This window comes from Prionailurus viverrinus, chromosome B2 (genome assembly GCF_022837055.1).
Source record: "Prionailurus viverrinus isolate Anna chromosome B2, UM_Priviv_1.0, whole genome shotgun sequence".
NCBI classification, from domain to species: domain Eukaryota; kingdom Metazoa; phylum Chordata; class Mammalia; order Carnivora; family Felidae; genus Prionailurus; species Prionailurus viverrinus.
In genome coordinates, this window is record NC_062565.1 from 118,952,015 (window position 1) to 118,966,007 (window position 13,993).

The following is a 13,993-nucleotide window of genomic DNA, read 5'->3' on the forward strand; positions in this document are numbered from 1 at the left end:
AACCAGACTCCATCTGCTCTGTGAGTTTAAATGTGCTAATTATTTACACAATGAAAACCAATTTTAAAAATTCCTGTCTTGGATTTTTCAGTTGTTTTCTAGGCTTTTATTATGGTTGATTCACTCTTAATGCTTATGAAAAAAATCTCTAATATATATATTTCCCCCTGAGATTGCAGAATATTCTGAGGTAAATACTGTTACTTAGGTAATGACACACTTTATATATTTTATTCTTTTTTTAAATTTGTTTTTAATGTTTTAATTATTTTTTTTTTGAGAGAGAGAGAGGGAGAGAGAGAGAGAGAGAGAGAGAGAGAGAGAGAGAGCAGTGGGCAGAGGAAGGGCAGAGGGAGAGGGAGACACAGAATCTGAAGCAGGCTCCGGGCTCTGAGCTGTCAGCACAGAGCCCGATGTGGGGCTCGAACCCACGGAGTGAGAGATCATGACCTGAGCTGAAGTTGGACCCTTAACCAACTGACCCACCCAGGCGCCCCTATTTTATTCTTAATTGTATGTTGTTAGAAGTAGTACCAATAGGAATGGATTAATAAAGTAGAGTCAGTGTGGGGTTCCTCACAGAGTCTTCTCCCCTGAATGCTGCATTTGAGTGAGGGGGCTTTTTGGTTGGAGTCCACATATGTAAGCAGTAACTTAAGATGGCATCCAGCAGGGCAGGAAATTGGAAGAGGTGGAGGAGAGACTGCAGGCTGGTGCTAGAAAGACTGAGGTGCAAATAGATATAGTACCCTATCTGTTCTCTGCTTCTTCCCTTCCTCCCACGCACTTAACTACAAATGAAAACTTTATAATAAACTTACCTGATTTGCAGATCTCACAGAGGAAGATATCCAAAATTCTGACAACAGGTCAGAATTTCATTACTGTTCATACCTGACAGACCTGGGATTCAAAGCTCTGGCTTTCTACTTCTAAAGGTTTTATGGCTACAGCAACATTGGTGATTAGGGAATGCCAGGACTCACTTGTTTTTTTCAATGAAGAGTGTTCACTACAGATCTTTCTTTAATGCACAAAGTAGTATTTCACATAAAAATTTGACAGTTTTTATTTTTCCAAGCTGCCTACTCTTTTTGTTTAGGGGAGTGTGAAAGCAGATATCCTGCATTCAGAGACATGGGAGTTTTTCATGATCATCCCGAGCCCTCTCTTTCCACCTCCTGGTAAATGGGTGTATGTGCCTTGCCAGGAAGTAGAGCAGGAAAGCAGGGAATTGCATGGTATTTCTGGCACTAAGAACAGCCTTTTATTCCTGTAGTGTCATACAGTAAGGCTGTTCCCTACTCGAGGGAACAGATTTGGAGCTGTTACTTGAAATCGGTTATCTCATGTCATGAAGTTCGAAACTAGTCGTGCTGTCCCCGAATTTGCTTACGCACCTCGTGATCTTTTTCTCAGTGATGCTTCTAGGTTTGAGGAATTTTCTGGGCTATTGAATATTTGATGCTCTGATTTCAAAACTCATAATGTTGATTTCCTGCCTTAATAGAAAAACAAAGCTGTATTTCAGAAGGCAGATGTTTAAAAGGTAACACTGTCAAGTGCAGGCAACCATTGGTATCTTCTTTTACCCCCATTTCCCCCGTCATTTCTCCAGTTTGTGCAGTTTGTGGGGTAGTTAGTGGTACTTCATTCAAGTTGGGTTTTCAGTGTTGTGCAACGTCAGGTTCCTTATTCATAAAACAAAGAAACAAAAATCTCCTGGGGATAAAAGAAAGCTCTTCCTCCTTAAATAGCAGACAGAAAGTGAAGGGGTTGGGTTGTTTTTTTGTTTTGTTTTGTTTTGTTTGTTTTTGTTTTGTTTTGTTTTGTTTCGTTTTTTTTTTTTGTCTTTGCATTTCTCTGTGTAATTACTCTGTCTGCAGGAGAGAGGACGACTCGGCGTGGTTTGTCCTTGATTATCTTTCTTAAAGACACACACGGTTACGCAGACAGTGCTGGCGGCTCTCATCTAAGGCTGGGCAGCTGGGAGCTCTCAGTTGTGTGAGAATCGGGGGAGCATATGGCCCCTTGGTTCACCGAACGCGGGTCCCGGTCCCGGAGCAGCCGCCTCTGGCTGGGGACCGGGAGGTGGAGCCTGCCTGCTCACCGCCGCAGCGACTTGCCTTCTGCTTTCTCTCTGCCGGCTGTGCATTGGCTCTCCGTGCCACGCGTGCCGTTCCTCGGAGTGGAATAGGCAGGGCGTGCTCGCAGACCGCGGTCCAAACTGCAGTTTCTATTTGGGGGACCCAGGGAGAAGAGCACCGGGAAGGAAAGACAGCACCAGTGCCATGGGCCAGCTTTGCTGCTTTCCTTTCTCAAGAGAGGAGGCAAAAATCAGTAAGTGTGGTTGGTGACTGTGCCGTGCAGAATCCCGAGTGCCTGTTTTCTGTGGTTGTCGTCTAGTGGTAGTTTGGGGTTTTGTTGTTGTTTTTTTTTTTCTTATGGGAAAGGTAACAGAATAACTGTGGTTTTTCAAGTGCGTTTCTGAAAAGGGTGGGTAGGTATGTAGTTGATAATTAACTGACAAAAGTACATTTACAAATGGCTACGTTAAAAATACAAAATAGTGAAAACTCCTTTTTTATTTTCGGCGGTTCGATGAATCCCACAGCTCATTCTCATCACACTATCTAGAGTCAGAGTTGAGTTTTGACTTTCTTTAAATCACTGCCTTGTGATTTGATATATTTGTATGAGCCAGACTTCATTTTTCTTAATCTGAAATTGGGATATTTTGGGAGCAGTGCTCGATAACAGCAGACAGAGAAGTAAAGCTGGGTCTAAAATGACGTATATTACACATTTGCAGCTATTTTCCCGTGTCCTCCGCTTTGTTCTCCTTGGAGGGGGATTCAGGTGTAACTGGGAGGCCACTCCAAGCAAGTGATGCGGCTTTGCTTCCCAGCAAGAACCTCACGAATGTTTTTAAGCCAGTGTCAGGCAGATTCAACATCTGCTTACGGTTTAGAAAACAGAACTTAAAGTGATGACACTTGCATAGTTGCTTTCTCCTCACTGGGTTGTGCATACTCCCTTACGTTTTGGCTTACTTAGTGTGCTGAATAGGATTTGGCTTACACTAGTTGCCCCCCCAATACTGAATTTGTAGTTCTTTTTGTGGTCATACTTACCAAATTTGCAGCCATATTTCTGTCACATCAGTGCTTTGCTTAAATAGATTTAAGTAAGTCTATAGAATCTCCTGATATCTGGTTCAGATACTCAAAGGTCCACATCTGTCTTATATGTCCTGCTGCTTGTTCTGGAAACCAGCCAGGGACAGGTTTTGAAAAAAATTAATATGCATCCTGTACCTGTTCACTTGAGAAATAAGCCTGTTTTTACAAGAAATCTTCTGGGAATGCTTTGGAATAAATGTTGGGAGACTTTGGAGCATTTGATTATTAAGAGCCAATAGGTGTGCTGCAAATTTTACCTGTGAGAATGACATCGCACGGTACCTGATTTAAAAACCCGAGATGAGTCTACCACAGAATTGTTCATTTTTTAACAATGAGCACTGGCATTAGTGTGACAGCCTGAAACTTTCCAGGTAGTTGTCAGAATGATTTATTTGTAGTTCGCAAGGGTTATGGTTGATTGACTGATTGCTTAAACAGCACCCACATCTGAAACACTGTGGTGTGGACAGATGTAGGGACAGCAAATTCTCCCCTATCCTTCTTTACCTTTCCCCACTTCCTGTTCCACTGCTCCACATTTTCCCTCGGCACCTGCTTTCCTTCTATTCGGTTTCTCTCCTTCCCCCTGGGTAAGCAGTCTTCTTGGTGCTAACAGAAGTCAGCTTTCACCTCATTGAGGAATTTGGTCTTCTCTGTCTTTTGCATCTGGAATTGTGGGGTGCAGAGTCTTGTATTTTATGTAAGTGCTTAATATAGCTTGATAGGAAGTGGTATATACTGCTTTTGGGGGTTACTTCCTCAACTTCCAAAATTATAAAAAGAAAATGAGGACAGGACAGTGTCTGAAGTGAAGTTCTAGTTCAGAAGTGCAGATTATGGCTGGGATCAATGCATTCGCACCCCTTTTCTCTCCTCTGCCCTCACCACTGCTGCTGACCTTTTGCCCCCCCCCCCCCCGCCACCATGCTTGCAGTTGTCTTTGATTTTGACATTGCTTCACTGTTTTTCTCCTCACAATCTGCTCCACACTCCATCATCACACATCCCATCAGCTGTTTTCTGACGCCATGTTTAATTTGTCTGCTACAGGATGGTCTAAAGAGAAGCTTCTCTGGCCAGGCACTGCTGTGCTGCTGGTAACACATATCTAATAGTACTTACAAAGGGGACTTGGAAAAAAAAAGTGTTTTAGAGAATTCATTAGCCAGCATGCCTCAAGAAACAAGTAAATTAGCACTAACTGTAGATAGCCAGTCCATAAGTTGTGTTGATAACATGTAAAAGAATCCACAATAGACATTTGGGAGGGCCCATCATTTTTCTGATTGTATAGTAACCTCCTGGGTCTTAATCGTCCTTGTGTCCCCACCTAGTAGCCTTGTTAGCCTGTGCTGAGCCAACAAACTCAGTGGAGACCTACTAGGGACACAGCACAAAAATGCAAACGCCCACATCCTTCAGTTCTGCTGTAAAGGATGATGGCTCTGGAACATACCTCCTTAGGGCAGCTCAAATTATGGAGAATTGAACGAGGTCTTGGTGAAAGTTTAAATTTGTGGATGTCATTCTCAAAACACAGGTGAGTTGGAAAGCCCGTCCTCTACCGTCCTGCAGAGGTACAGAAAGGATATACCCAGCTGGCCAAGTGGTAAGATTCAAGTGACCCCCTTCCCCCTCCCACTGCTGCTTTAGCCTGCTTTTACCCTTGGTGGTGGTGGTGCATAAAAAGTATTCCCATTTAATTTGTTTGTTAGTGCTATTTTAATCTATTGATAGCAAACAAAATGATTGTTTAATCAACTAGTTGTGCAGGGACCTAAGTTTGTGTGGAGTTAACTGTGTACATAGTCAGAAATCTTGGTAATGGGGTGAATAGTCAAGTACGGTAGAACCCAAAATGGTTTATTTTTCAATTAGTGCAGCACAAAGCAACTACACCCTTTTTGTTTAAATCCCAGCAATGAACATTTTCTTAAACTGTATACTTTTGGGCCATAATGAATAGCATGAACTGATAATAAACGCATGCTTCTTACAAGATTAACAAATGCATTCATTGCAAGACCAATTCTTTCTGTTGCTACACAGGAACATACTTAACATTAAACATACTGTAGATATTGTAGGATGAACAGATGTTGTATATACTCTCAATCTAGTAGTTTTTGCTGAATTCTTATAATAACTCCTGTTTTCTCTGGATTGCCTAGTTTCTCATAGTGAGTTTCCTGAAGGGGATGTCCATGAATAGGAATGTTATTGTACAGCCTTACTGACCACTGTACTTTATCAATCTCATTAAGTGGACTTCAAAGGAAAACTTAATAACTAAAGGCAGACACTTCCGTAACTAATTAGAAAACAGTCTACTTGCTCTTTCCCTATTGCAGATTTTCCCATTTTGAAGTACATTGATTTTATGTAGAATGAAATAGATGTATGTTCAAAGATGAACCATACTGCCTCATAAGCTAGTAGTTACTGTCACTGGAGGTATTCAACATAGGATGAGAAGCCATTCTAGGAATGTTGTGAAGGGTGAACAGAAGAGCTAATAACTGGATATATTGGCAACTTGGTTACTTTGTAACCCTGATATTCTGTGATACTGAAAATAAAACAGTATGTATTTCAACAAGACACATATTTTAATTTTACAAGTATGTGTCTTTTTATTGTGGTATAATTGACCTAAAATATTATATTAATTAATTTCATGTGTACAACATTGTGATTCGACATGTGTATACATTGGGGACTGATAATTACAGTCTGTTGCCGTACAAAGTTAATACCATATGTATTCCCCATGCTGTATATTATATTTCCTTGACTTATTTATATCATAGCTAGAATTTGGTACCTCTTGTTACCCTTCACCCATTTCACTTCCCTATTCCTTCCCCTCTGGCAATCACCAGTCTGTTCTCTGTTATCTATGAGTCTGGGTTTTGTTTTGTTTGTTTTAGCTTCCACATATAAGTAAAATCATGCAATATTTCTCTTTCTCTGTCTGGCTTATTTCACATGGCATAATACCCTCATGTTGTTGTAACATGGTTATCTTTCGTTCTTTTTTTGTGGCTGAGTAGTAGTCTGGTATTCTGTGTGTGTGTGTGTGTGTGTGTGTGTGTGTGTGTGTGTATTCCACATCTTCTTTATCCATTCATCTCAATGGATATTTAGGTTGTTTCCAAATCTTGGCTATTATAAATAATATTGCAATGAATATAAGTGTGCATGTATGTTTTCAAAATTAGTGATTTTGTTTATTTTGATAGATAACCAAAAGTGAAATTTCTGGATCATATGGTAGTTCTATTTTTTAATTTTTTGAGGAACTTTCTATTGTTTTCCATAGTGGCTGCACCAACTTACATTCCCACCAACTGTGCATGAGAATTCCTTTTTCTCCACATCCTCACCTACACTAGTTATTTCTTGTCTTTTTGATAATAGCCATTTTGGCAGGTGTGAGGTGGTATCTCATTGTGGTTTTGATTTGCATTCCCCTGATGATGAGTGATGTTGAGCATCTTTCATGTGTCTGTTGACCATCTGTATGTCTTCCTTGGAAAAATGTCTATTCAGATCCTCTGCCCATTTTTAAATCAGATCTTGTTGTTGCCATTGAGTTGTATGAGTTCTTTATATATTTTGGATATTAGCCTCTATGGGATATATAATTAGCAGAGGTCTTCTCCTATTTAATAGATTGCTTTTAATTTTGTTGATGGTTTCCTTCACTGTTCAGGAGTTTGTTTGTTTGTTTGTGTTTTTTTCCCCAGAAGCTTTTTAAGTTTGGTGTAGTTCCACTTGTTTATTTTTGTTTTTATTTCCCTTGCCTTTGGAGACAGATCTAAAACCAAATCATTAAGACACTTGTCAAGGAGCTTACCACCTGTCTTTTCTTCTAGGTTTTATAGTTTTAGGTCTCACATTCAAGTCTAATCCTTGAGCTAATTTTTTATATAGTGGTTCAGTTCCTTTCTTTTGCGTTTAGCTGCCCAGTTTTTTAACACCATTTATTGGTGATACTGTCCTTTCTGCATTATATGCTCTTGTCTCCTTTGTCATATACTGATTGACTTTGTTTGCATGGGTTTATTTCCATTCTGTTCTGTTAATCTATGTATCTGCTTTTATGCCAATATCATACTGTTTTGGTCACTATAGTTTTGTAGTATAGTTTGAAATCAGGGAGTGTGATACCTCTAACTTTATTCTTTTGTCCTAAGATTGCTTTGGCTATTTGTGGTCTTTTATGGTTCTAACAGTCATTAGAAGTATTTGTTCTGGTTTGTGAAAAATGCCATTGGAATTTTGACAGGGATTTCATTGAATCTGTAGATTGCTTTGGGTATTTGGGCATTTTAACAATATTAATTCTTCCAGTCTATGAGTGTGGAATATCTTTAAATTTGTTTGTGTCTTCTTTAGTTTTTTCATCAATGACTTATAGTTTTCACTGTACAGGTCAGTCTTTCACCTTCTTTTTTTTTTTTTTTTTTTTTTTAATTTTTTTTTCAACATTTATTTATTTTTGGGACAGAGAGAGACAGAGCATGAACGGGGGAGGGGCAGAGAGAGAGGGAGACACAGGATCAGAAACAGGCTCCAGGCTCTGAGCCATCAGCCCTGAGCCTGACGCGGGGCTCGAACTCACGGACCGCAAGATCGTGACCTGGCTGAAGTCGGACGCTTAACCGACTGCGCCACCCAGGTGCCCCGTTCACCTTCTTGATTAAGTTCATTTTTATATATTTTTTGATGGAATTATAAATGAGATTTTTGTCTTGATTTCTCTTTCTGATAGTTTGTTATTAGTGTATAGAAATGCAACAGATTTTTGTATTTTATTTTATTTAAAGTTTATTTATTTATTTTGAGAGAAAGAGAGAGAGAGAGACAGAGAGAATACAAACAGGGAAGGGGCAGAGAAAGAGGGAGAGAGAAAGGATTCCACGCATTCTCAGTGCAGAGCCTGACACAGAGCTTAAACTCACTAACCATGAGATCATGACCTGAGCCAAAACCAAGAGTCAGATATTTAACCGACTGAGCCACCCAGGCCCCCCAGATTTTTGTATTTTAATTTTGTGTACTGCAACTTTATTGAATTCATTTATTAGTTTTAATAATGTTGGGTAGAATTTTAAGGGTTTTCTCTATAAAATGTCATGTCATCTGCAAATAGTGACAATTTTACTTTTTTCTTACCAGTTTGGATACCATTTATTTCTTTGTCTTGTCTGATTGCTTTGGCTAGGACTTCCAAAACTGTGCTGAATAAAAGTGGGGGAAGTTGGCATCCTAGTCTTGTTTCTGGTCTTAAAGGCTGTAGGTTTGTCATGTATATAACCTTTATTATGTCAAGGTACATTTCTTCTATACCCATTGAGTTTTTATCATAAATGGATGTTGAATTTTGTCAAATGCTTTTCCTGCATCTACTGAGATGATCATACGATTTTTACCTTTCATTTTGTTAGTGTCACATTGATTGATGTTGAACTATCCATGCATCCCTGAAATAAATCTGACTTAATGATGGTATATTATCCTTTTAATGGATTTGTGAATTGGTTTGTTAATACTCTGAGGATTTTTGCATCTATGTTCATCAGGGGTATTGGCCTGTAATTTTCTGTTTTTATGGTGTTCTTGCCTGGCTTTGGCCTCAGGGTAATGGCAGCCTCATAAAATCAGTTTGCAAGCATTCCTTTCTCCTCAGTTTTTTGGAAGAATTTGAGAAGAGTAGGTATTAAATCTTCTTTGAATGTTTGGTAGAATTCACCAGTGAAGCCATCCAGCCCTAACCCTTTTTTGTTGAGAGGTTATATGTTTTAACAGTGCATATGGGGCGCCGGGTGGCTCAGTTGGTTAAGTGTCCAACTTTGGCCCAGGTCACTATCTCATGGTTCGTGAGTTCGAGTCCCGCCTCAGGCTCTGTGCTGACAGCTCAGAGCCTGGAGCCTGCTTCTGATTCTGTGTTTCCCTCTCTCTCTGTCCCTCCCCCACTCACAGTCTGTCCCTCTCTGTCTCTCAAAAATGAATAAATGTTAAAAAATTAAAAAAAGAGGTGCCTGGGTGGCGCAGTCGGTTAAGCGTCCGACTTCAGCCAGGTCACGATCTCATGGTCTGTGAGTTCGAGCCCCGCGTCAGGCTCTGGGCTGATGGCTCGGAGCCTGGAGCCTGTTTCCGATTCTGTGTCTCCCTCTCTCTCTGCCCCTCCCCCATTCATGCTCTGTCTCTCTCTGTCCCAAAAATAAATAAATGTTGAAAAAAAAAATTAAAAAAAAAACCCAAGAAAACAGTGCATACATATTTTGGTTTTATATATGAAATATTTCTCAATATAGTTTTTCTGTTTGGCATGAATTACCAGGATAGTATTTATTTCATACATGTGAGCCAGATTTCAAGATAGTTTGTTTCTGATGATTTGGAATTTGATGATATTACATTAATATTTAATGAGGTAAACAGTGTTCATTTCATGTCTTGTGAATACTTATATTTTTGAGCCTTAATTGCCATGGTGGATGTTGTTCAGTTACACTAAGGGAAGTCTGTATTTAGACTTTCCAAATCTCTGGACGGCTTCCTAGAAACCTTACAGGCTTATCCTTTGCTCTTCTTCTTTGCACTGAGATGCACCAACTTTGAGGTTATGTTTCATATGTGTATTCCACCGCCTCACAGATTTAAAGTACCACGTATTCAGGGCCCCTGTCACATACCTCTCTTCATAGCCCCTGAGGTTAACATAGTGTGTTACCCAGAGGAGGCATGTTCTAAATGTTTTAATGACAAGAATGATACACATTTCCTGTTATGAGTATGAGAAAACTTGAGTATAAATCAGTCTGTCAGAGTACAGAATTTGAAATGACGCTGGTTAATGCTATAACCTATAAAGAACTTGGTTACTGAATGTGCTAGAAGCATTTTAATATGGTCTCACTTAGATGGCACAGCATGTGTCCCAGGAAATGTGTGATAGGGAGCCTCCCATCCGTGGACAACAACATTCATTTTCCTTCCTTGCCTGTAGAAATGTTTTGTACACAGGGACACGGCAAAGCTCTGCTTCTGCTGTTGCCTATTGAAAACATATGGCCCGTCCCTTGGTGTGAAATTTTTCCTGTAGAAAGAACACAGGACTGGGAGTAAGGAGATGTGGGCGAGAACTTCAGCTCTGCTACCAACATCCTGTCTGACACTGGGGAAGTTACTAACCTCTCTGGACCCCACTTCCTCATATTTAGGAAGGGGTTGAACTACCATGGTCTTGAAAGTTTATTCAGCTTCTCCCCATTTGTCCTGTAGAACTAAGAGGCTAGGAAATACATAGTATAGATAGAATACAGTTCTTTCTTCTTCCCACTCCTCCACACTCCTCCTTCTCCTCTTTCTCCTTCTCCTCCTTCTTGTCCACCCCCCCCCCCCCGCCCTCTTCTTTTTCACGTATTGAATGCTTTCTGTGTCAGGTACTACATGAGGATCGTTTGGAAAACTGCTTATGAAGTGAAACCATTGAAAACTAAATGCTTCCAAAGCGTCCCAGTTGAGAGGGGACGTGGCTCAAAGCCAGGAGTTCGGAGGAGTTCTCTGTCACAGTCCTCTAGGGGTGCGTGGGGCCACAAGCTGGGAGGAGGCTGGGACTCCAGGAAGTTCAGTATCCTCTGCCCCCTTTCTGAAGCAGCGAAGCACAGAGAAGCCAGTGGTGCTCTGTGTAACCTGAGACTACACTTTGAATAAGATCCCTGTGGGTAATATTGTGGTAACACCTGTAATGTTGTGTGATCTAAAGAATTTAACCATAGTCACTAAAGACTAGATTTTTCTTTTCCTTTGCTAAATAATGTATACCCAAGAGATTTATGTTTCTAAAATTAAGTATAGGAACATTAGTGCAAATTTTCATAGTTACTATTCCTGTCTTAACTCCCTGATTCCCTTTGCTAATTCATCGGCTATAGAGGAACTATATTTCTTTTTGTTGCTGTTCTCAGACCATTTTTACAGTTTCCCTGGATCGTCTGATCAAATACTGAGTAATTTTCATTGGGAGCACAAAGGTTGTAGAATTTTTTTCCAGCCTCTAGTGCAGTCACTGGCTGCTGTGAGCTCTACCCAGATGCCCTGTCGAGCAATGTGATGTGACCTGTCCCTGTGTCTTCTTTCCTGGGTGAGGGCCATGTGAAGGAGTGGAGAATCTGATGAACATAAAGGTTTTGGCTAATGGAAGAAAGCTTCCTGTATTACCTCTTCCTGGGGCATTTGCATTTTAACGAGGCTTATTATCCCAAGGGCTCTTGGGAAGTATTTGTAGTAAAATAATGAAATAAATTAAGCAGCAGTAATGACTTAGTTCAAAATAATCTCTAGTGGAGGAATTTTGGGCAACTAGTAAAACTCTTTCAGGGCATCTGATAAATTACTTTCTGTAGATAATTGCCTTCTTGTTAATTAAGTTGGTCCTAATATGTAAGTCTTTGAGCTTTCATCCACAGATTTTTGAAAAGAAACTTAGAAGAGCGCTAAAACTCAGTGCTGAAAGCGAGGGATTTTGGAGACAGACTCAGCTTACGTCTTTGGTTCTAATATTTACTATATAACTTCTCTAAGCCTCTGTACTCTTATCTTAAATATCTACTTATTATGGGAATTAAATAAGCTAATGTCTGTAAAATGCTTGACACTCTGATGGGCATGTAATAGACCCAGTCAATATAATTGTAGTCATCTTAAAAATCAGCTTGGCAAAACTATGGTTTTATTTCTGTCATCCCCAGAAGGGGAAAAAGGGGTCTTACAAATTCCAGACCTTGAATTATTGAGTAGACTTTGTGTAGCATTTTTTTTCCTTTGAGGCCCTCCCTCCCCTTCTCCCGGCGGTCTGTCTGGCAGGATGCCTTACTTCCCTATCCTAGGAGAGACATGTGGTTCAAGCAGAGTTAACTGAGGGTCTTCCCTAAGATGTGATAGAGGGTCTATCTTCCTTTTGGGTTGTGCATGGAAAGAATGTAAACGTAAGACTGCTGGTTGATAGGGAGTCAGTGGGAGTCTTCCTGAGAATGAAACCAGCACAGAAAGGAGACCAGAGAAGGAGAGAGAAAGAGTCAATCCTGATGATACTATCTGAACGTCTGAGTTCAACCATGATGAAGACCTTCTTTATCATGTAAAGCAGTAAATCCTCCCCTTTTTCTTTGCTTAAACTGGCTTAAGTTTTTGTCACCTGCCACCAGAAGGCTTCAGATACTATTACAGAGGACACTCGGTATCTGTAAGAGTAGGACCCATTCTGGAACAAATATTTACAAACCTGTCAAAGAAGTGAAACCTCTCAAAAAAAAAAAAAAGTGAAAACTCTGATTTCTTCTGAACCTTCATGTTCCATTTTGGTGGGAATGAAATTTAGCTTTAATTTCTTCTGAACCTTCATGTTCCATTTTGGTGGCAATGAAATTTAGCTTTAAGTGAGAACTGTTTTAAGGAGGTATTCCGTGCACTTTAACTAGTATTGTTGAGCACCATACATTTGGAAAGCTCTGAGCCAGGTGTCATGCAAGGTGCGGTGATGATGACACACAGTCCCTATTGTTGGAGGACTTCTTTTTAATTTACCATGACTTTTTAAAAAGAGATGTGTTGTTTCCCAGTGTTTATTATGCCCTGAGCGGAAAAAGCCAAGATGAAAGATCTTGGTGTTCTCAGTGGAATGAATAAAGCCACACCCCTTCCATAGCAGGGAAGTTACACGGCTACGTGAGCCAAGTCCAGCAAGAGTGAGTTAATTACCACTGAGAGTGGAAGTTGCCTCAGACTCCCATCACAGGTAGTGGTTACAGCCTGACGCAGGCAAACCCCGTTTCTACAACAAACAGTTTAGCAAATAAAGTTTCCTACAGGAAACACTTATAATGTCAAAGATACAAGTTAACAGAACCCAGAACTATTGAAAGCAACCTTTCTATTGTACAGTCACGTTCTTTGTCCTTGGCAAGTAGGCATAGACAAGAAGTGAACTCTGTGATGAAAATATAAAGAACAAGTATAGTTTTAACCTAAAAGTCTGTGGTAAACTAGGATATACATGATACTAATTTTACCAAAGGCTGAGTCAAAGGTATGTGAGGTTTATAATTTTCTGTTTCTACACACTGCCCCCAAAACTTGTGAGTTTATTCAAGGACATTTGTAAGCCTAAGATATATATACAGAAAAATTACAGTGCCTGAGAGAAAGTGTTGTGAAAACAGGATGCTTGGAGTAGATAGAGAGGTTTCACATTCCCAAGAGAGACAGAGCTCACCTAGTTGGTAATGCTGATGGGAGAGGGAAGAAGGAATCTGATGGAAAAGGGTGACCTACTTTTTTACATGTTTCCACAGCCCCTCCCCTCACCTCCCCTTTGTCTTTGTGGTTAGAATGTTGGTGTTGGCATTTGGCACGTAAGTTAATTTGATGTCTCACACCTGACTGTTGGAGCAAAAATAAAATTAACACTTTCTAAGCATTTAAAAGATTCAACTCAAGTTAGCTGTGAAGCTCAGCTTTTTCAGAGTTTTGATTGATGTTTATGATAGCTAATAAAATGGCAAGCAGATGATCTGTTAGTCTAAGACTTTCTATGTAGGTCTGTAGCCGTCAGACCTTATTTAGAATTCTGACAAGCGGGAGTGTGTCCCGTGGAGGTAGGCCAGGATGGTGAGCCTGGAAACCACATCATCAGAGGAAGGCTGAGAGGGGCGCCTGGGTGGCTCAGTAGGTTAAGCGTCCGACTTCGGCTCAGGGGATGATCTCACAGCTCATGATATTGAGTCCCACATCAGGCT

The 13,993-nt window shown here is 40.3% G+C and overlaps 1 protein-coding gene across 6 annotated transcripts in view; it reads left to right on the forward strand.

Annotated features, from left to right (window-relative positions):
• Positions 1 to 13,993, forward strand: part of AKAP7 (A-kinase anchoring protein 7) — a 150,033-nt gene that overhangs the window by 106,743 nt on the left and 29,297 nt on the right. The window contains exons 1-2 of one of the 6 annotated variants that reach the window (XM_047860249.1): positions 2,069 to 2,340; positions 4,726 to 4,794. The exons of 2 other annotated variants lie outside the window; for them this stretch is intronic. In XM_047860249.1, the coding sequence (XP_047716205.1) occupies positions 2,292 to 2,340; positions 4,726 to 4,794 (118 nt within the window). In that variant the 5' untranslated portion in view covers positions 2,069 to 2,291. Of the gene's footprint in view, positions 1 to 2,068; positions 2,341 to 4,725; positions 4,795 to 13,993 lie in introns of those variants that run through there. 3 more of the 6 variants (XM_047860245.1, XM_047860252.1, XM_047860250.1) reach the window with 3 other exon arrangements.